General features: G+C 42.8%; 1 protein-coding gene across 1 annotated transcript in view; it reads left to right on the top strand.

The window, feature by feature from the left end:
• Window positions 1-21892, top strand: part of ADGRD2 (adhesion G protein-coupled receptor D2) — a 720317-nt gene extending 698425 nt beyond the window's left edge. Inside the window, exon 26 of the mRNA XM_082264234.1 lies at window positions 21715-21892. Within this exon, the coding sequence (XP_082120360.1) occupies window positions 21715-21773 (59 nt within the window). The 3' untranslated portion in view covers window positions 21774-21892. The remainder of the gene's footprint in view (window positions 1-21714) is intronic.
• The last annotated feature ends 2103 nt before the right edge of the window (window positions 21893-23995 follow it).

Raw genomic sequence — 23995 nt, 5'->3', positions numbered from 1 at the left:
ATGTATGGTAGTAGATGATAGGATAGCAGATGACATACAGGAGAGACTAACCCAGTGCAAGGATAGATGTTAGTAGGCTCAAGAGCTAGCAATCTAGATAGTGCAGATGATAGTAACAGTCCTTAGTATGCAGAGCTAGATAGTGTAAGCTTTAGTATGAAGGTTTATGGAGGATTCCCCTGCGGGGTACTTATCACTAGTAGCAAGCAGTAGTAGAGAGGTTCGGTATGAGCGGGTGATCCGGTAGCGGGATACAGGGATCAGCAGCGAGGTTCCGACAGCGAGGTATGCTTGCAAGCATGTGAGCTTCAAGGCAGGTTATGCGGCGTGAAGGGTGAAGGTGAAAGCAGCATGCCAGGAGTGATCGGGTGGCGAGACACAAGATCCGAGAACAGGTTCAGGTAGCGAGATACAGGAACGTGTAGATCTGGTATGCTGACTTCAGAGAGGGACGCTCTAACCATGGCGGTTGAACGAACAATGTTAGTGAGACCGCCGGCGGTTGAAATAGCCGCTCCTGCGGCGCTCAATGATGACAGCATCGGTCTTAAAGGTGTATGCGCACCTTACCAAAAGAGAATGGTGGGGCGCATACACTAAGGAAAGTGGAATTAGGGTACCAAAGGTACCAGAACATTACACTATGCTGCCACACTCATGTAGACTGCATCTGTGGTGTGAACCAGTCCTAAGCTTGGAGGGTGACACCACCATTCTAAAGTGACACAAGAAAATAAAAAAACATAAGGCAAGGATTTACTGGTTTCACCTTCACTCCACCATGTACATTAGGCCATGCGATTTATCCAAGTACGTATGTGAGTAGATTGTGAGTAGATGCACAATATTTATTATACAAGATCTATAGGTTGTTCTATGGAATGTTTGGAATGCTTGCTTATCCCTTACTTGTCCATGTACCTAATGTACATGTGGGGATGGAGATGCAACCAGTGAATCCCAGCCGATGTGCCCCGGAGTTCCTGAGTGCCATTCAACAACCTGTTGCTGTGATATGCCATAAGGACAGATGATTACTGACAACATGCTGCTATAAGACCGCCTATATTTTGGGTCTTGGTACCTGCAATTGGTGTTGGTGTGGAATTCACAAGGCTGCCTATTGTCAATAATGTATGAAAACATATAGCAAGATTTGCAATGATGGTGAAACCCTCCTACATATACTGTAACTACTTATTTTATGTGGACATTTACATATAGGTGGCAAACTTATACCAGGATTTATGTTAGCACAGGAAATACTTTGAAGCCCCATAACTTCTAGGGAAACATGGGGTGCAACTTGTGATGCGACTTTGGGGTCCAAAGTCACATGACAAGTCATACAAGTGTGAAAGAAGCCTCATTATCCCTTTAAAATAGTTTGTTTGGGCCAAGCTGGTTAAAATGAACTGTTTACTGCACTAACATGTGCACTTGCTGGGCACACTCTATTAACTGTATGTAGCCTGAGCTGGCTTTGTGTTCTGGCAATGGGACAAGAACTTCCCATCTCCCACCCAGGGCAGCTTTGTTACCTAATTTTTATCCACACCTCTTGAAAACAAAATCCTTGGGATTCATATTTGCATGCTTACTGTCATACTAGCAGTATTTTCTTGTCTTTGTTTACTTTTCTTTTCCTTTAGTCCTATAACTATTCTCTTATGCCTCTTTAAGCACATTTAAGGGGTATTTTTAAACATGCATTCATTATTTACAGTGGCTGTTATAAATGTATATTCTAGCCAACAGAATTAGTCTTTGCACCTACTCTTCTAAATGTCATTCTCCTATAGATTAAACACACCAAATGTACACTAATGCACCAAAACATACATTTTTTTAATGTGCCTGTGTGCATGAATCCATATATAAGCATTTTTAATTTAAGTTTGGCATTGTTTTAACAATATAAATCTTCTAAAACCACGTCCATTTCACCCATCATTAAAGTACAATATTTGCTTACAATGGCTTGCTGGTTATAAACAAAAAATCGTAATTGGAAATGTTTTTGAAATGTTTGCAACTATGGCTAAAGTGATAGAGTAATCCAAGTGGAAAAAGAGATCTTACAGCATGCTACTTGGGCTAAGTGCTGGACCCTCTACCTATAGCCAAAATTAAGAACAATAATGCTCACTGTACAGTGATTGCTGTGTATATCATATATGGCTTCAGAGACTGTAGAGATTTATAAAAGCTCTATCTATAGTGTTTTTTGGAAGCATTCAGAACATATCACAAATAAAAATCAAAGATGGGATATGGCAACAGACAAGAATATAGAACAGATGATAGAAGTTCCAATCCCAGAGTCCCCACATCGGCATTCACCCCGACAAGACCAGGCAGGCTTTGAGCAAGGCCACAAATGAAAATGTGTATAGGTGGTCTGTGAATCAGAAGGCAGTCAGAAAAAGGACGGAAATGCTCCGCTGTAGTGACTCGCCGCAGCAACATGCAGCCCAGACCATTATCCAAAAGGGAACTCTGGGAATGGAAATTCTATCATCTGTTCTATATTCCTGTCTGCAGCCATCCCGTCTTTGATTTTAATTTGAGATGTGTTCTGAATGCTTCCAAACAACACTATAAGCAATCAGGCTATTGCAAGACATATGATACCCCTAAAGAAGGAATAATCAATTCGAAACACGTTGGGTTTGTCCGCTAGCCTGTGCACTACACATTGTTGTCCATCATTGTGTTAGCTATTATGTTGCATGGAAGATCATGTTTTGCATGTATGTTGATGTCTTTGCTGTATGAACAATCACGTCTTAATTGATTGTTTTTACCAATATCATAATAAAATGTATATACAGTGCCTTGCGAAAGTATTTGGCCCCCTTGAACTTTTCGACCTTTTGCCACATTTTAGGCTTCAAACAAAGATAAAAACTGTAATTTTTTGTGAAGAATCAACAACAAGTGGGACACAATCATGAAGTGGAACGAAATTTATTGGATATTTCAAACTTTTTTAACAAATAAAAAACTGAAAAATTGGGCGTGCAAAATTATTCAGCCCCCTTAAGTTAATACTTTGCAGCGCCACCTTTTGCTGCGATTACAGCTGTAAGTCGCTTGGTGTATGTCTCTATCAGTTATTCACATTGAGAGACTGAAATTTTTGCCCATTCCTCCTTGCAAAACAGCTAGAGCTCAGTGAGGTTGGATGGAGAGCGTTTGTGAACAGCAATTTTCAGTTCTTTCCACAGATTCTCGATTGGATTCAGGTCTGGACTTTGACTTGGCCATTCTAACACCTGGATATGTTTATTTGTGAACCATTCCATTGTAGATTTTGCTTTATGTTTTGGATCATTGTCTTGTTGGAAGACAAATCTCCGTCCCAGTCTCGGGTCTTTTGCAGACTCCATCAGGTTTTCTTCCAGAATGGTCCTGTATTTGGCTCCATCTATCTTCCCATCAATTTTAACCATCTTCCCTGTCCCTGCTGAAGAAAGCAGACCCAAACCATGATGCTGCCACCACCATGTTTGACAGTGGGGATGGTGTGTTTAGGGTGATGAGCTGTGTTGCTTTTACGCCAAACATAACGTTTTGCATTGTTGCCAAAAAGCTCAATTTTGGTTTCATCTGACCAGAGCACCTTCTTCCACATGTTTGGTGTGTCTCCCAAGTGGCTTGTGGCAAACTTTAAACAACACTTTTTATGGATATCTTTAAGAAATGGCTTTCTTCTTGCCACTCTTCCATAAAGGCCAGATTTGTGCAGTATACGACTGATTGTTGTCCTATGGACAGAGTCTCCCACCTCAGCTGTAGATCTCTGCAGTTAATCCAGAGTGATCATGATCATCATCTCTGATCAGTCTTCTCCTTGTATGAGCTGAAAGTTTAGAGGGACGGCCAGGTCTTCGTAGATTTGCAGTGGTCTGATACTCCTTCCATTTCAATATTATCGCTTGTACAGTGCTCCTTGGCATGTTTAAAGCTTGGGAAATCTTTTTGTATCCAAATCCAGCTTTAAACTTCTCCACAACAGTATCTCTGACCTGCCTGGTGTGTTCCTTGTTTTTCATGATGCTCTCTGCGCTTTAAACGGACCTCTGAGACTATCACAGTGCAGGTGCATTTATACAGAGACTTGATTACACACAGGTGGATTCTATTTATCATCATTAGTCATTTAGGTCAACATTGGATCATTCAGAGATCCTCATTGAACTTCTGGAGAGAGTTTACTGCACTGAAAGTAAAGGGGCTGAATAATTTTGCACGCCCAATTTTTCAGTTTTTTATTTGTTAACAAAGTTTGAAATATCCAATACATTTCGTTCCACTTCATGATTGTGTCCCACTTGTTGTTGATTCTTCACAAAAAATTACAGTTTTATATATCTTTATGTTTGAAGCCTGAAATGTGGCAAAAGGTTGCAAAGTTCAAGGGGGCCGAATACTTTCGCAAGGCACTGTATTTTATACTACTTTTCATATTTACCGTCTATACTCTATATGTAGGTTATTATAGTCCCAACCAGTTTGGAATTCTACATTTACTGTTAAATTAACTGCTGCAACACATCCATCACCTTTATAATCCTTTTTACATAACCCTTTTACATGTTATAAAGCAATAATTAAATTAATGTACTGTAACCTACTCATAAATAACTATTATATTCAGCCTCTTACTGGATGTCATATCTTTGCTTTTAAAAGTTTTAAAGAACCTTGTGTGGCTTCTGAGTAATCTGAGGAGCCATGCAATATTTCAGGGTGCAGCTACATCAAGTTTCCCAAGATGCTGTGCAGAGTTCTGAGCAGACCTAGAAAATCAACGTATTTAATTTCTGAATCTCCAACTCTCTCATGTTGCTGAATGAGAGCAGTAATGTCAGCGTCATTGCTCTTAAAGCAGGAACAGCAATGGTAGGAGGAAGATGGAGGTGGGGGGGAGGATGAGTAATACTACCTCCTCATTCTTCCCCACATCATAGCGTGGGCAGGCAGAGTGGGGAATAAACATGACAGCTCATGTGATAACAAAGGTGTTATTGAGAGATTGGAGGTGACTTTAGTATAAGGGGCATGGCTTAACTGATCAGAAAGCACTAATATAGTACTCTAGCATAGCAGTAAAAAGCAGATTTATTTTATTTTTTTAAAGAATGTGAGAGTGGAGTAGCTTTATGATCAGGGTGCTTTTCACTGTTTAGAAAAGCAATTCAGTCATTCACTTTTTTTCTTTTTATTTTTTTATGGAGCGCCACAGTGCGGTGCTTGTCAAAACCCTGTGAACACAAAAAGTGAACTGTGAAATCATAGCACACAAAAAAGTGCATAACAAACACTCTTTCACCTCATTTTTCCCAAGGATGCTTGTTTAGCCCTTCTACATTTCCCAATTCAGGGTCTAAAGCAGGCATGTCCAACCTGTGGCCCAGGGGCCGCATGCGGCCCAGAGCCCCAGGCAATGCGGCCCACTGCCCCCTGACAATTTTTTTTTTTGATGGGGAAGAAGGAAGTCGGGTCAGGGGCACGGCCACAGCGGCTTCCAACTAACTGTAGGCAGAGGCTGCCTCGGAAGGGATCATCCTCTAGTTGTGTTAAATTAGTGCTTGGTGGGAGGGCAGCAGCGCGGGAAGGGCACGGCGGCGTTTTATTACTTATATACCTTAACTATAGTTTATCTTTACTGTTAGGGCAACAAGATTGTGGAATTCTCTACCACAAGAGGTGGTTTCTGCGGGTAGTATGGTGGCTTTCAAAAGACTCTTAGACTTACATCTCAAGGATCAGAACATTCAGGGGTATGGGAGATGATTACAGCCACACATGCCTACACAGGTTGAACTGGATGGACTATTGTCTTTATTCAACCTCACCTACTATGTAACTATGTAACTATGTAAAAATTTTATATGCGGCCCGGGAAAATTTCTCTACACTAAATGTGGCCCAGAGAAGCCAAAAGGTTGGACACCCATGGTCTAAAGCAAAGGCAGCATAAATTGGCTGGGAATCTGTTCATGGCAGACAAGTAATAGGGAGAGCCTGGGAAAAAAAGGCTGTTCTATTTCAAGAGGAGAAGGACACTATGAATCCAATTCAAATCAATGAAAAGATGTCCAGCATTCTCTATGATTCCCAACCTAAGTTTATGAAAATTTGGGAGCCATGGCTCAATTATTCACTTCAATCCATAAACTCAGGTAGCCTGAATGGTCTGTGATAAAAAGTGAAATAAAAAGTGCCAAGTTTGAAAAACAAGGTAGGCCTGTCTGCCAGTATAAAAAAATTCTAGTTATAAGGCCTGCTCAAAAGGCATGTGCAAGAAAAGCAATGAGTGATCTGTCCAAGTGTCAGTGAAACTCAGTTGGGTCCCGAACCCATTGTGTTTTTTCCTGGCACCCCTGGGACGTCACCCCCAGGGAGTACATAACCAGGAGTTCCTTGCTTCTACCCCCTGGCCATACAATTGTTTCCAGAAAGGTTTTAACATTTAGAGAGAGTCCTGCCTTCAACCAGAAACAACTGTGGTGCACCAGGGCAGTATAAACCTGGGAAAAAAAGGAGCCCTCACACATTATATCAGAAATTACTAACTGGTGCCCCCACACAACAAGAGGCTCCTGTTCCTGGAAACTGATATAAACAGATACTAGACTTGATCTTAGCCAAAAGGATGAGAAACTCAGAATTCATGCTGTTTTAAAGGGTCGTGTTCTTCCAGTGGTTGAAGCAAATCTTCTAGTGTCTCCAGAGGCTTGCATAATCTGGCTACATTAGTACAGATTTGACATGTGCGTAGTGCACCAAGCTTGCTTGATACATCCTTATTTTTTTTTCTTTCCTGAAGCCTGGGTAGTTACTGTCTGCAGTTGGGATAGGGGGAGGCTATTGGATAGTGCCAGTTGGTTTGGTGGACTTGGGCAACTCTTCAATGTATTTATCCCTCTTCCTAGATGCTCAAACCCCTTTCACACCCCCTATCCCCTGGGACTTAGATTTTTTTGCACTGGGACTCAGTCAGCAGACTTATGTTCCTATATTGTTTTGGCTCTGTTTTTGTCTTTGTTACTGTATAAAAAAAAACTCACAACTGGTATGTATGCACAGTATGGCAACTTGCAGACTCACAATGATTTACAGGCAGTATCAAATCTCCAAGAAGACTCAGAAATGGAATCCAATGTAGTTTATTACAAATTGGCTCATTACAGAGAATATTTTTTTCTTCAAAGTGAAAAGACATTCTTGTCTGAAATCCTCCCTACTCAGTGAGGGCAAAACTGAACCTTTTAGCAGGATGAGGCTGTGAGTGTTTATCCAGGACTGTGCCAACTCACACACAAACGGGAGAGGGTATATAACAGTGAAGGCGAACATTGGCACCCCAGATGTTTGTAACTACATTTCCCATGATGCTCATGCACTCTGCATTGTAGTTGAGCATCATAGGAAATGTAGTTCCAAAACATATGGGGTGCCAAGGTTTTCCATCACCGGTATATAAAAACATACCAAATACACAAAACCTCAAATAATAAACAAGCTGCTGTGACAGCACACCTATCTTCTACCCACACTGCCTTTAGATATATAGCTTCTCATAGTAACATTTGACCCAAACCACTTCACCTACCTTAAAGGAGGCCTGAAAAGGGTAGTGTCTCTTCAAATAAAAGGCTTGATTAATAACATTAGCATCAACATTCAGAGCCAAGATTTTACTGAAAAAGGATGCAGGGTGCATAGCTGTTTTTCTGACACAGTGATTTGGCACTATGTTGTTACCCAGGACTCATACAGCATACAGTCCTCCTATGTTGTAGGGCAGGGGTGGGAAACCTTTTTTCTGCCGAGGGCTATTTGGATGTTTATGACATAATTTGGTGGCCGTAAAAATGATCAACTTAAAAAATAAGCCTGTTATATTTGGTCAAACATTTAATTAACTCACCCCTAATGTGATGGCTGGAACTGCTTATCGTTGGTGAGGTGTGTCATGTTATCTGGTATTGATGATGTTGCTACTTGCAACTGGTTTTCCAGGTTTGTGTCGGTCAGTCTGGAGCGCAGTCAACTCTTTGCGGTGGTAAGTTTTGAAAAGAACTCCTGGTGGGCACTGCTGGTGGGTACTGCTAGCTGGTACTGCTGGTGGGTACTGCTGGTGGGTACTGCTGGCTGGTACTTCTGGTGGGTACTGCTGGTGGGTACAGCTGGCGAGTACAGCTGGCTGGTACTGCTAGCTGTTACTGCTAGCTGGTACTGCTGGTGGGTACTGCTTGCTCAGACTGGTACTGCTGGCTGGTATTGTGCTGTGCTGTGGGTACTGCTGGCTGGTACTGCTGTGGGTACTGCTGGCTAGTACTGCTGGCTCAGGCTGGTACGGCTGGCTGGTACTGCTGACTGGTACTGTTGTGTGTACTGCTGGCTGGTAGTGCTGTGGATACTGCTGGCTCAGGTTGGTACTGCTGGTTGGTATTGTTCTGTGGGTACTGCTGTGCGTATTGCTGGCTCAGACTGGTACACTGCTGGCTGGTACTGCTGTGGGTACTGCTCGCTTAGGGCTGGTATTGATGTAGGTACTGCTGGCTCAGGCTTGTAGTGCTGGCTGGTACTGCTGTGGGTGCTGCTGGCTCAGGCTGATGGTGCTGGCTGGTACTGCTGTGGGTACTGCTGGCTCAGGCTGGTAGTGCTGGCTGGTACTGCTGTCAGTACTGCTGGCAGGAAATGCTGGCTGGAGAGTTAGGAGCAGTGCCGCGCTGGAGGAAGATAGAGGCGATGCTTCCTGAATCGGTCAGTCTCCTCACAGGCAGAGCATTTGATCCGCCTGTGACTCACTCAAACTGTCAGGACAGAGCCAAAACTATACAGGAAACATTGGCTTTGTTCTGAAAGCTCAGCTGAGACAGACTCAGCGGCACGGGGGGCCGTATCAAATGATTGCGTATGCGGCCCGCAGGCCGTAGATTCCTCACCACTGTTGTAGGGGATAAGACTGCAGGGTTGAGGCCACTAACTTGACATCCTGCATGTTGTGTTCTTCTTAGCAGCCAATGATATTGTCCAGCCCACAGTGTTATGTACAGCCACAATACTGTACATCACACCCCTTACAGCCTAACCAAAGGCAAGCTTTTTTTTTGTTTTTGATAGGGTAGAAAGGGATTAGAACACTTGCAAAATGAGCCACATGACACCGGGGAGGGAAATCGTCTAATTGGGCCCAATTTGGACATTTTCACTTAGGGGTGTACTCACTTTTGTTGCCAGCGGTTTAGACATTAATGACTGTGTGTTGAGTTACTTTGAGGGGACAGCAAATTTACACTGTTATACACGCTGTACACTTACTACTCTACATTGTAGGTAAGGGTCATTTCTTCAGTGTTGTCACATGAAAAGATATATTAAGATATTTACAAGGAGTGTACTCTTTGTGAGATACTGTGTGTGTGTGTAAATGCTTAACTCCTTGGCGCCGGCCACATGCAAATATGCAGGCTCTCAGTGGGTGGACGCTTATTTGCTTCCCTTAGTGCAAATGCAACTGTGCCAAGAGTGCGCACCCTGCACAGTTATCAGTGGCTAATGGAAGGCTCACGATCGCTGCTTGCGATTAGGAGCTTTCCGATTATGTGACCACTGTGACAGCCAATCACGGCACATGTTCACAAACCCCGCCCTGTCTCCCATCATCCTAAACCCCTTAAGGGGCCATGAGGCGCCGGCTCCAAGGGATTATTTATTAAAGACAAACTGCACTCGCACCCGAGGACCAAAAGTCCACCGCGTGCAACCCTATAGGGAGTCATGGGCGGAGAAGACACAGCCAATGGAGCCCGAGCCCGGTCGCCCACCTGGCCCAGCAAGCTTAAAGACAAAGAAGGAGAAGAGGGGAGACTAGACAGAGGGATGATAACCAAAAAGGGGGGACAGCAGGTGAATACCCTCATCAGACATAACAGAGCACAGTTCTAGAGTCCCGCGTGAGCCCCACTATGTAAACAGGAGGGCCAATCCAAACAGCCTCCAAATAAACAGTAATAATAAGAAGAACCCAGACTAAAAATAAAAAAAGAAGGGTTATTATAAATAAATAATCACGATAACAAAACAACACCCAGAGGGCTCGGACCGCCTGGACCCCTGGGCACAGATGTACTTGGATAGCGGGGGCCTGTGAAGCACCCCCCCTGGGGGGGGGGGGGGCGAGGAACAAAAGTCCCCATCTCCCCAAACAGCAGTCGGGCAGTACAGGCAGTGTGGGGGGAACCCCTAACAGGCAGAAAAGCTACTTGGTCCAGGCAATCCGAACACCCCACCGAAAACATCAGAGCATGCACCCCAAAGGATGCCCCGCCAGTTCCAGAGCTCCCACCCCTCCAGCTCCCCCACCCCTCCCACCAACTGCAAGGAAAAGAGACCACATGCCCTGGTGTCCCAAGTCACAAAGCCCACCCAAACCCCCAAACCGCTAAGGAGAGGGCGTTCCCACCCCAAAATACACAGTGACCCCAGCCCAGATGCAGGTAGGCAGTCCGTTATTCCTTTCTGATCCAACCATAGCCCCATAGCAATGTCAGGAACCACCAGAGAGAAGGGCCCTGAGTGGTGGCAAGCCCTCCCGAACTCCCCCATTAGCAGCACAGTACAGTCACATAGAGGGAAGACCGAATGGCAGGGGGAAGGAGGAACATGACAGGGCCGCCATATATCACAAGTTATCCCCACCACACACAGAGCCAAGGGCCTCTAGGTGCACTAATAAAAGCGTCACGGGATGCAATGTGGGGGACAAGCCAAAGTCCTGGATCCAAAAGAAGGGTGATGATCATCCATAACAGGGCTTGAGACTTCCACATAAGGTAAGTTGGTGCAGGGAAGATGGAGAGATTCCAGGCAACCAGCCAGATAGCGGCCTAGTCTAGTCATGAGCAACCGCTCAGCAGAAGGTAGCCAGGCAGTACCAGAGGGGGCAGCGGGGAGGGGGAAGCCATGGGGATAGACACGGCACACAACATGTCAGGACAAAGTTACCTCAAACGAAGAGGGACCTTGCGGAGTAGAGCGGAGCATCCAGGTGGCAGAGGCCAGGCGGATCCACAGGGCAATGCCGTCTAGATTAAGGTTCTCTGGGCGCCTCCAGAGCATAGGTCCTGGATCTGCACCGCACCCGCTGAGGGAGAGGAGAAGTAGCCACCCCCCGCAAAGTCGTGGCCCGGCGGTCAGCGGGGCGAGGCAACATCAGAAGCCAGTTCGGCACCTGGATAGGCTCCCCATCCAAAAAGGCAAACAGTGCAGGTAATTCCAGCTGGGATCGTAGTGCGAAGGAGGCATTCGGCTTGCGAAAAGTCACAGATAGAGGGTATCCCCAGCGGTAGGTGGATCCAGCTCACCTTGCCAACTTGAGGAAAGGGCGCAACAGTGCCCTGCTGTACAGGGTGGCCCTCGACAAGTCCGGAATAATTTTAATAGAGGCCCCATCGAAATCCACTGTGCCCGAGTCCCAGGCCCTCTGAACAACCAGCTTGCGGTGTGCATAGCGATGGAAGCGACAGATGACGTCCCGCGGTTTCTCTGGATCTGGAGAGTGGGGGCCGAGAGCCCGATGCAATCGGTCAAATTCCAAGTTGGCAGGTAGAGAGTCCCCTAGAAGCTGGCCAAGAATGGCAGACACCGTAGCAGACAGGTCCTCCGCTCCAGTTGCCTCTGGCAGGCCCTTAACCCGGACGTTGTTCCTGCGGCTGCGGTCCTCAAGATCTTCCATGTGGAGCTGCATAGCAACTGTAGCCTCCATGTGGGACCGCTGGGCCACGTCCAGGTCAGTCAACCGCTGGTCCATGGTGGTCAATGCAGTTTCACCCGCGGACACCCTGGCTGTCACTTGCTGAACCTCCGCCCGCACTGCTTTCACTTCACGCTGGTGAGTCGCCTCAAGTCGGCCCACAATAGATTCTATGTGTCGCCTTGCTGGGTAATGAGAGGAGAATAGCGCAGAGCTCATCATCCATCTCCACTTGGCTGAAAGGGTGAGAGGGGCTGAGCCCGGGCGGGCGGAGAACAGCCGGTGTGTCCGACAAGGTCTCCGATGTGGCCCGGTGAGTCCAGGTGGTACATGCAGCTGCCATCTTGCTAGACGCGGGAGCCGGGGACACAGCAAAGAAATGCTTGATCTCACCCCCCGCCGAGGTTCTCTGAGGGGTGTTCGAGTGTCCTGAGGTACCCCTAGTCTTTCTCCGTTTAGCAGACCTCATTCTAACCGTCAATAGGCAATGTCAGCCGGGCCAGGCAAGTGCAAACACGGAGCTCAGAGAAAAAGCAGCCTCGGCCGGCCATATCCAGACCACGCCCCCCGACCCTATATCATTTATAAAGATATTAAAAAGTAAGGGTCCCAACACTGAACCTTGGGGTACACCACTGATAACCTTAGACCATTCAGAGTAAGAATCATGAACCACTACTCTCTGAATTCTATCTTTTAGCCAATTTTCTATCCATTTACAAACTGATCTTTCCAAGCCTGTAGACTTTACCTTACACATTAGCCGTGTGTGGGGAACTGTGTCAAACGCTTTTGCAAAATCCAAGTATACTACATCCACAGCCACCCCTCTGTCCAAGGTTTTACTTACCTCCTCATAAAAAGAAATCAGGTTTGTTTGACAACTACTGTCTTTCATGAATCCATGCTGTCTGCTGCTTAAAATATTTTTTTCCAGCAAGAACTCATCTTTGTGGTCTAAAAAAAAAAAAAACTCTCCACTATCTTCCCGACTATAGAAGTTAAACTAACAGGTCTATAGTTACTTGGCAAAGACTTTGATCCCTTTTTAAATTTAGGCACCACATTGGCCCTACGCCAATCCAGTGGTACTATTCCAGTCGTTAAAAATTAGAAACAAAGGCTTTGAAATTACAGCGCTCAATTCTTTTAGGATGCGTGGTAACAACTAACTTCAATATTGTCTGTGTCATTACCCCGGAATATTGAGCCAAGACAGTCAGAATGACAGCTAGTCTTCAAATACTGTAAGCTAGAAGACATTGAGCTTGTTGCTTGCAATGAGGGGGATGGGGGGAGGATATGGTTTATCCAAGTTTCAACCATTTTCAATAAATCTTGATTGATCTTTTCGCAAAATTTTAAATAAAAAAAATTTTTTATCTTCAATTTAACCTTAATGCTAACATTAGTCTAGTTCCATATTAAAAGAGGAGGGAGGGGGTTACAGGTCAACCAGATTGGTGGAGCTGTACCAAGGGGGATTTAAATGTGCCTCTTAAGATACCTGTATATGCGTATATATTACAAGCAACGAAAGTAATGATTAACCACCTCAATACTGGGCACTTAAACCCCCTTCCTTCCCAGACCAATTTTCAGCTTTTAGCGCTGTTGCAATTTGAATGACAATTGCGCGGTCATGCAACGCTGTACCTAAACCAAATTTGTGTCATTTTTTCCCCACAAATAGAGCTTTCTTTTGGTGGTATTTGATCACCGTCAGGTTTTTTCTTTTTTGGTGCACAAATAAAAAAAGACTGAAAAGTTTTAAAAAAAAAAATAATTTTTTTGTTTAGGTTATAAAATTTTGTAAATAGATATGTTTTTTCCTGCACTGATGAGCACTGATGATGCCGCACTGACAGGCACTGATGAGGAGACACTGATGGGATGGCACTGATGGGGTGGCACTGATGGGGTGGCACTGATATGCAGCACTGATGAGCACTGATAGGTAGCACTGATATGCAGCACTGATGGGCACTGATATGTGGCACTGATAGATAGCACTGATATGCAGCATTGGTGGGCACTGATAGGCAGCGCTGATGGGCACTGATAGGCAGCACTGATGGACACTGATTGGCGGCACTGGGCACTGATGGGCACTGATAGGTGGCACTGTTGGGCGGCAATGATCGGCACTGATGGGGGCACTGATGGGCACTGATAGGCAGCACTGGTGGGCAATAATGGGCACTGGTGGGCGGCACTGATAGATGGCAATAACGGCACTGGTGGGCAGCACTGATAGATGGCATTGGTGGGCAACACTGATAGGGAGGGCACTGGGGGGCTCTCTGAGCCCTGCTTGCCATCCCTGGTGGCCATAGTGGGCATCCCTGGTGGTCATGGGTGGGCATCCCTGGTGGCTTAGTGGCACCCCTCCCCCCCCCAGGGCTGCACTGGTAATCAATGTTCTGATTACCAGCACAGACCCCCCCTGTGATCAGTGAGTAATTAGAAATACTCACTGATCACCCCCGCAGCAGCACCGATCATCCCTCTTCTCCTCACTGACAGGATCTGTCAGGAGGAGAAGAGATTGAAGCCGTTACAACGGCTCTATTTACAGTACATGACGGCTGTGATTGGACACAGCCGTCATGTGATCAGGAGGGCCAATCACAGGGCCCTCCTGCCGAATGATGTTGCTCTGTGTCCGAGGGACACAGGCACATCGAGATCGCGCCGCTGCGCGTGCCCGCGGCGGCGCGATCTCTCTCCTTCTGAAGGACGTTCCGGAACGTCCATTCAGAAGGACGAGACTCCCGCCCGGCCGTATATCTACAATGGCCCGGGTGGGAGGTAGTTAAAAGATATCACAAAATTTTATTTAAATATATTGACATACAGATTACACACATTAATCATAAAATCTACAGTGTTTGACCATAATAGATCATTTCATTGGAAATATCCCATAAAGGGTATACAGTGATGCATAACCGTTGCTGGAACTACGCGTTTCGCAATGGATGCTTCCTCAGGGTCCAGCAAAGTGTTTATACATACATATTGAGCATGTTATAATGATCTAAGGGTACAGAATACATTAATTAGAATTATAAGAAACAGCACCTCAATACAGCCATAACATGGTTTCAATCCTGATTTCTACTACGGAAATACGTTCAACTGCTCTGCATTGTTTTATTTATTTCTAGAAATTCACATCAGAACAATATACTTGTCATTTTTTTCTATTCTGATAAAGAGAAGGGTTTAATTGTTATTTCTCAGGAATCATAAATAAGTTTAAATATAAGTTCTCATCCAAAGAACCATATAAACTATGGTCACATTCAGGACCGGTGGGGGGGGGGGGGAGAAAGGGGGGGAAATTGGAAAAGAGAAGAAGAGAGAGAGGGGAAAGGGTATACACAGGGAGGGGAGCCAAGAGGGGGGGAGGGGAAAGAAATGTGAGGAATGAGTCACCAGATAGCCCAGATGGGGGGGGGCATAATGGAAGACTAGGTCACCCTCAGGGGGGGGGGACCTCCCAAGTTAGGATGGGGAGCAGCAAATTGATGGAAAGAATTGGCGCAGACAAAGGATCAGGTAACAAGGCCAGATATAAGTACTAAACTACAAGATGATATTGTTTGAGATATAATAAATAGTCTTACCCTTACCCTTGCCCTATCTATATTTGTTATCCCAGCAGTATTACTTTGTACCTCTTCTGACTAATTGCATATCAGTGCAACAGCACAATCAAAGTTTATCTTTCTTTCTTATGTTTAACATCTAATACTGTTTGCAGATATATGGGGTGAGTTTTGTAACCCTTACTTATGTCACTTCTCATTCCAATATTTCACATAAATTACTTAACACTTGTTGGATGACTCTCTACTAGATATCTCTCTCTCTAACTATAGATATCTATATGTTGCAGTGTATGCGACATTGGGTAAATAAATCTTTACACAACCTGTTCTTGAAATAATTGGTGGCGGTATCTATTCATCATTCAGATGATTATCTTGCACTTCTGTTCTGGACACTTAGGGTCTGCTCTCCTTTCACTGCTCCATATTAATATAATATTACACATATAATATATATATATTCCCCTCCTCTTTTTAAATTATTCAGGATCTCTGGCAGATTACTCCATTTGATTTTAAAAACGTATAGATAAATTCTACACTCCCTACTCTGATCACCAAACAAGGCTAAGACTATGTAATATATTTCAAACAATATCATCTTGTAATTTAGTACTTATATCTGGCCTTGTTACCTGGTCCTATGTCTGCGCCAATTCTTTCCATCAATTTGCTGCTCCCCCTCCTAACTTGGTAGGTCCCCCCCCGGGGGAAAACAATACCCTGAGGGTGACCTAGTCTTCTATTATGCCCCCCCTCTGGGCTATCTGGTGACTCATTCCTCACATTTCTTTCCCCTTCCCCCCCCCCCTCTTGGCTCCCCTCCCTGTGTCCCTGTGTATACCCTTTCCCCTCTCTCTCTTCTTCTCTTTTCCAATTTCCCCTCTCTCCCCCCCCCCCCCCCCCACCGGTCCTGAATGTGACCATAGTTTATATGGTTCTTTAGATGAGAACTTATATTTAAACTTATTTATGATTCCTGAGAAATAACAATTAAACCCTTCTCTTTATCAGAATAGAAAAAAATGGCAAGTATATTGTTCTGATGTGAATTTCTAGAAATAAATAAAACAATGCAGAGCAGTCGAACGTATTTCCGTAGTAGAAATCAGGATTGAAACCATGTTATGGCTGTATTGAGGTGCTGTTTCTTATAATTCTAATTAATGCATTCTGTACCATTAGATCATTATAACATGCTCAATATGTATGTATAAACACTTTGCTGACCCTGAGGAAGCATCCATTGCGAAACGTGTAGTTCCAGCAACGGTTATGCATCACTGTATACCCTTTATGGGATATTTCCAATTAAATGATCTGTTATGGTCAAACACTGTAGATTTTATGATTAATGTGTGTAATCTGTATGTCAATATATTTAAATAAAATTTTGTGATATCTTTTAATCATTACTTTCGTTGCTTGTAATATATACGCATATACAGGTATCTTAAGAGGCACATTTAAATCCCCCTTGGTACAGCTCCACCAATCTGGTTGACCTATAACCCCCTCCCTCCTCTTTTCATATGTACACTATATGGGGGAAAGTGCCATTATACCTCCTTGATTGCTTTAGGTCATGATCTCCCCCTCCACAATCGACTACTATTAGTCTAGTTCCATTTAGCCCAGAAAATGAAAAACAGAAACATGTTTGTCATAGCTCTGATTAAGATATCAGACTTTTATATATAAATGTAATTTGCTTAGCTATCGTTCTTAATCTGGGAACAAAAAACAACCCCAGGGGCATGTGTCTTTTTTTTTTTAACAGAATAACTAACAATGTAACTACTGTATGTAATAGTTTACTCAAATTCTTTAAGTATTGTTTTACAAATGGTTGCAATAACTGACCCTAAATATCACTATAAGAAAATATGTGAAGCAGAATGTACATTCCAATACCCTTTTCTTTGCTCTAAAGAGCTTGTGGGCTGGTAGTATAGCAGCAGGCTGCATATTTGAAATGCATGCAACTTGCCCTGGGATTGTAGCCTTAATGGAATAAACATGCTTTTTTTTTTTTTCTAATTCAACATCATCTTCTAAAAGTAGTGAAAAAATAATAATTTAATCACTTCTACATTTGTAAGGTGGGTGAATAAGTAGAGAGCAAAAGTTTAATTTCAAGTATTTTGGAAACTTAAAAGTTATGTTAACAGTTACTGTATGTGAACTTGACCTGATCAAGATATCAACAGCTGGGAGGTGCAGGTGTACTGTGGTGCCTGTAAGCTCCTATGTTGGTCTTCATATTGAAGACTAATACATCGAAGGCCCAGGCTGTAAATGAGATCTTATATTTTTCCAAAGTGATAATTAAGCTCCGCTTCTTATCATTCAACTGCTAACACTTCACCTGGCAGTAGCATTTGAAACTTAAATGCGGATTTGGGCCTTACTTTCTGAATAGGCTTAAAGCGAAACGCCAAAACAAAAATTTGGCAGCATACCAATCTTTAGATAAGGTGGCTGTATTTATATTTTTAAATGGAGAACATTTTCAGCAAGTACAGAAAATACCTGTTGATATTGCCAGAAATGCAGCATCCTTTCCACCACCTCTGCACTAAGAGACCCGCAAAAACTAAATTTTTACATGAACTACCATGCAATGTAGATGAACAAAAGCAGATGTGTATGAAGTCCATCCTGTGTGACAACCATGGTTGACTCCATAGATTATTGGAGAAGTAATTTTAGCCAAAAAAGGATAGGAAGTGCAGCCACAATATCTAGGGACAGGTAGTAAGGCAAAGAGGCCAACACAGGTATCTGTGTGACTATCCTGATAAACTAAAATCTCTAGTTAGTCAGAGATTTGAAAAGGAGTAGAATACTGGTCTCTAATGGTGGGCTGTTGGCCCTAATAATTCAGGGCAAGATAGATGTCCTTAGAGTTAGTTCAGTGGCATACATAATGCAGCCATTGGTAATGACATTGAAGCAGAAACCCACCTGCATTACTTATATTAATATATAAATGAGAGGTATTGACCTATCGTATCCTATGCTTTAGCAACAGCTGAGAATGAACAAATAACCAGGTATGGTATAAAAGGCAGCTCATTTATGAAAATCCTTTATCCAATTTTTCCAATCTTTGTTCAAACATTTCACCTGAAATCAGAAGGTATCTTAAAGAGATATTAAAGTCTTATTGTTTTTTTTTTTGTTATTTTTTTTTTAAAACCAAGAAACATGTTATACTAACCTGCTCTGTGCAGAGGTTTTGCAGCCCAGAGCCTCCTCTTCTTGGGTCCCTCGCTGGCACTCCTGGCCCCCTCCCTCCTGCCGAGTGCCCCCCACAGCAAACAGCTTGCTACGAGGGCACCCCAGCCGAGCTGCTGCTCTGTGTGCCGATTTAGACATGGAGCACTGGCTCAGCCCCACCCCTCGCTCTACTAATTGGCTCACTGACTTTGACAGCAGCTGGAGCCAATCAGGAGGGAGAGTTCCCAGACTTCCTGGCTCTCGTGCAACATCGCCGGATTGAGATGGGGCTCAAGCAAGTATTAGGGGGACTGAGGGGGGCTGCTGCACACAGAAAGTTTTTCATCTTAACACAGAATGCATTAGGATTAAACAAAACCTTCTGCCTTTAGAACCACTTTAAGTCTGTGAGCAATACTTTATGGTTCCTATCCTCTCCTCTTAACACAAAACCAAAAAGAAAAAGAAAACCCTAAAAGGATGCAATCTTTGTTGCAAGAAAGGAATGTTCATTCCTTTTTTTGTCTAGATTGCCCTTCTCTGTCAGCTTTAGGTCTTTTGCTGACTGTTTTAAAAAAATTACACAGAAGCATGCTTTTTCTAAGCTTTTCATTAACTTTTAATACTTCTCTTTGAATTTTTTTTACTAGCACTTTTCAGATCCTTTAATTTTATTTTAATTATCCAAACAGAGCCACCTATCTATCATAAAAATGTGGTGCTTTACCCAAGTGGCTTATTATACATAAAAAAAGAACATTTATAATGCCACTTGAAAGGTAAAACGTGTACTGTATAGTCTATTCCTATTGTAATAATCAAGTCCTGTTACGTGGATTTTGACTCCTGGTGACCACATGCATAGTGTTTCTCCAAAATAATCTGTCTACTATTTGGGTGATAAGTTTTTGTAATGGCATGTTTATATCATACTTTCTGGAACTCTCCTGCTAGTTTATTGCTGGTTGTTGCCTTTTTTACCCTTCAACTTTTCCAGGCATTATTGTCTTTTCCAGTGAGTTTTCATAACTTATATAAAATAAGACAGCTTTTTTTATATTTGTTTAGGCTTATAGTGAATGGTCAGGTTTACCATTTATTTTCCTTACTGTGTAGGATATTCTTTGAATTCTGCACCAACACCGGAGTTCAAAGGCATTAAATCCTTGTTTCTTCATTGTCCAGCTTTTACACCCCTAGAGAGTCAAACAAAAAATGCCATAGCCTGGACAATTCTGAACTTTGTACCTGCAAGTTTAACTTTGTACCTGCACATTAGTTATCTCAAAGATCTTTTTTAGGATATTTATCCTAGCTCTTCCAAGTGTCAGTCTACACTGTATTTCTTGATGGGTGGATCTTTTGTTAATTGTCACATTTTAAGGTTTAATTCATACTCTTCTGAAACTCTATGTGTAATTTTAAGGCAATCCTGCAAGTATGCTAGTTACATAGTTAGTCTGGTTGAAAAAGACACAAGTCTATCTAGTTCAACCAATAAAAAGGAAACAAAAATAAAATCATACAATTCTATATACACAACCCTATACCCACAGTTGATCCAGAGGATGGCCAAAAAACCCAATAAAGCATGATCCAATTTGCTCCAGCAGGGGAACAAATTCCTAATCCCCCGAGAAACAACAAAATATTACTGGAGCAAAGGGCAAATTAAGGATCCACCGGTTCCATAGAAAAAGGATAATTTGAAGCCTATGTTTGTTTAATTATTTTCAATAAAGCTTTATATTGGAAAAAAAAAAAAGAAAAAGGATAATAATAATGATTAGCAATAAACAAGACAATTCTCTATTAATAAAGATCCATAAATGTAACTAAAGGCAAATGTCCATATAAAACAATCCATGCACAACTCACTTAGGAGGCTGCTCTTGTGGCAAGCAAGAAGAAGCGGCTTGAGAACAACTGTAGAGAGAGCACAGGCGCCAATCTAAGTGCAGCATAAAAGGTTTATTGAGTAAAACACAAGGTATGGTACTCACAAAAAAAGGTGATATAAAGCATTATCCATAATATTCATTAAGAGGAACGTCAATCCTGTATTCAGGGTGGCTTCCAGCGGTCACGGCTCCTGCAGTCTTTGTCTGTGATTACCGGCACTTCCTAGGTCGTGGGACGCATGGGGCCTCCTTCTGACGTCACTTCCAGGAACTGACGTGATGGAACGGCGCCATAGGTTAAAAAGACTAGAAAAAGAAAATCTTTCAGTTAAAAATAGAAAACTAAAACTTTAGTAGGGAGCATAGGTCCTGACTCCTTGACACCAGAGAAAATAACTGAGCTGTCTCTGGCAGATAGGATATAGCCACCAGCGAGGAGCATTCCTGGGTGTTTTTTTTTTGTTTGTACCTACCACCAACGTTTGCACCACTTGCAGGTAGCACTATAAACATTGGTGAAGATTTTAGGATTACTGCTTTGTCCTTTAATGAATACAAAAAAAAATATGTAATGGGGAGTAGAAAAATATGTTTTACCTTTTTCCACTAATGTGTTGTTTTATTAACTGCTTTTTATATAGACCATTAAGGTCTGAAAGATCAGCAGAGCTTGCATTTTGATTTTAACAGGTGATATAAGACTTATTTTTCTATATGGCCTCTTGCACACTTCAGACTGAAAAAGTTTGGTACAGCAATTTTTTTTTTTACTGAGCTAAAATGTAGCCCATTATTTACAATGTGCCTTTAAACACAGGTACGTACACAGGCGCTGAGTATTCCTCAGTAAAAAAAAAAAAAAATGGAAAATCTGTGTTCCTGGTCAGTATTTTGCGCTGGTGCATGCAAATACATGGATGTGCGCACAAATATGCGCCTATGAGCATAACTATGAGTGTATTTTCCCTAGGAAGGTATTGTGCGTGCGAATGGGCAAATGCGCAAATGTGTGCAAATACAAGCAAATTCATGCAAAACAAACACCGAAAATTGCGTCCAAAAGCGCCAAAGCTCAAACATCAGTACCGTGTGCAAGAGGTCTAGGGATTAGAAGGATTAAAAGGATTAGAAGTAGTTTTACCTGCGATCACAGTGAAAGTTTTTTAATCTATATTTTTTTGTTTTGTTTCTATATATTCAGTTGATTGCCCAAGCCACATTCAAGAAAAGCAGGCGGATGTGGAATACCTAGCAGCCTGAGGATCTATTACTTGAAGGAAGACATTGAAGCAATACCCTACTGGTTGAAAAGAATATCTCTTTGGGTTGCTGAGTACTTTAGGTCATCATACTAATTGTTTAAAACATATTGTGTAAAACAGTCAAAATGAATTTTTCTTCACGTGTTTGTCAGCTTATAATACAAAATCAGAGCTGAATACTTAATAAAACATTGTCAAAAATAAAATTCTACGGCCTTAAAACTTTGTATAAGATGCAAATTGGTCATAGCGTTATAGTAAAATTAAGGTATATCTAAAGCCAAAAAATGTTTCTGTAGTTTTGGATTAGGGTAAGGAAGAGTTTTTCCTTTGTGCCCCGTTTGGGAGATTTCCCTATGCCCCTTGTCCTGTCAGGAAATTAGAGGAAACCTCTCCAAAAGTGGGAAGAGTGTTACACCAAAAGATGAGTCCAACATGTACCAATTTTATCATGTCAATGGGAAGAAATCAGAAGAGACACACCATGTAAACCTGAATTGTTTTAAAATTGCATCTGTATAAATCAGTGTTAATAAATATTCCTATACTACCAATAGTTTATTTACACATGTGGACCAAAGTGATACTAGAACAGGTAAGTAGACATACTGTAAATGCATGAAAGGTTACAAGTCCTGGGGATTTTGAAACTTTTTAAAAATTGCAATAGAATTAGAACTGTGTTTGATGTTTGTAATGAATAGTTACATAGTTACATAGTAGGTGAGGTTGAAAAAAGACAATAGTCAATCCAGTTCAACCTGTGTAGGTGTGTGTGGCCGTAATCATCTCACATACCCCTGAATGTTCTGATCCTTGAGATGTATGTCTAATATTCTTTTGAAAGCCACCATACTACCCGCAGAAACCACCTCTTGTGGTAGAGAATTCTACAATCTTGTAGCCCTAACAGTAAAGAACCCCGCACGTTGCCTGAGGTTAAAACGCTTCTCCTCTAATCGCATTGTATGCCCCCGAGTCCTCATGCAATCCCTTCGACTGAACAGTTTTTTTTCTAAGCTGAGATCCCCATTGAGATATTTAAAAATTGCTATCATGTCCCCCCTCAGGCGTCTCTTCTCCAGGGAGAATAAATCAAGCGATTGCAGACGTTCTTCATAATTAAGGTCCTCCAATCCCCTAATTAGTTTAGTTGCCCTTCTCTGGACTCTCTCCAGCTCCAACACATCCCTTCTGAGGACTGGTGACCAGAACTGAACAGAATACTCCAGATGCGGTCGGACCAGAGTTTGATCTGTTCTGATCCCTGAGATGTACGTCTAAGAGTCTTTTGAAAGCCACCATACTTCCTGCAGAAACCACCTCTTGTGGTAGAGAATTCCACAATCTTGTAGCTCTAACAGTATAACAGTAAATAACCCCCCCCCCCTGTTGCCTGAGGTTAAAACGCTTCTCCTCTAATCGCAATGTATGCCCTCGAGTCGTCATGCACTCCCTACGACTGAATAGCTTTTTTCTATGCCGAAATCACCATTGAGATATTTATAAATTGCTATCATGTCCCCTCTCAGGCGTCTCTTCTCCAGGGAGAATAAATCAAGCGATTGCAGACACTCTTCATAATTAAGGTCCTCCAAACCCCTAATTAGTTTAGTTGCCCTTCTCTGGATCCTCTCCAGATCCAACACATCCCTCCTGAGGACTGGCGACCAGAACTGGACAGAATACTCCAGATGTGGTCGGACCAGAGTTTTATAAAGTGGAAGGATTATAGTCTTATCTCTGGAATACATCCCTTTCTTTATGCATGCTAATATTCTGCTGGCTTTGGCAGCTGCAGCTTGACATTGCATGCTATTGCCTAGTCTATCATCTACCAAGACTCCCAGATCTTTCTCCATTTTTGATTCCACCAAAGGGTTCCCCCCTTAACGTGTATTGTGCTTTTATGTTTTTAGTCCCCAAGTGCAAAACCTTACACTTCTCTACATTAAACCTCATTTGCCATGTCGTAGTCCACTCCGTTATTTTGTCCTGGTCATTCTGTAGGATATCTGCTTCATGCTGCGCAGTTATTGCCCTGCCCAATTTTGTGTCATCTGCAAAAACTGATATAGAACTACTGATCCCGACCTCAATGCTGTTTATGAATAAATTGAACAAGGTTGGTCCCAAAACTGAGCCTTGGGGGACCCTGCTTACCACCTCAGACCAGTCTGAGTATGCGCTATTTCTTACCACCCTTTGGACACGCCCTTT

This window comes from Pelophylax lessonae (genome assembly GCF_965119305.1).
Source record: "Pelophylax lessonae genome assembly, chromosome: 7".
Classification (NCBI taxonomy): domain Eukaryota; kingdom Metazoa; phylum Chordata; class Amphibia; order Anura; family Ranidae; genus Pelophylax; species Pelophylax lessonae.
This window is presented reverse-complemented; position numbering and strand designations above follow the sequence as displayed.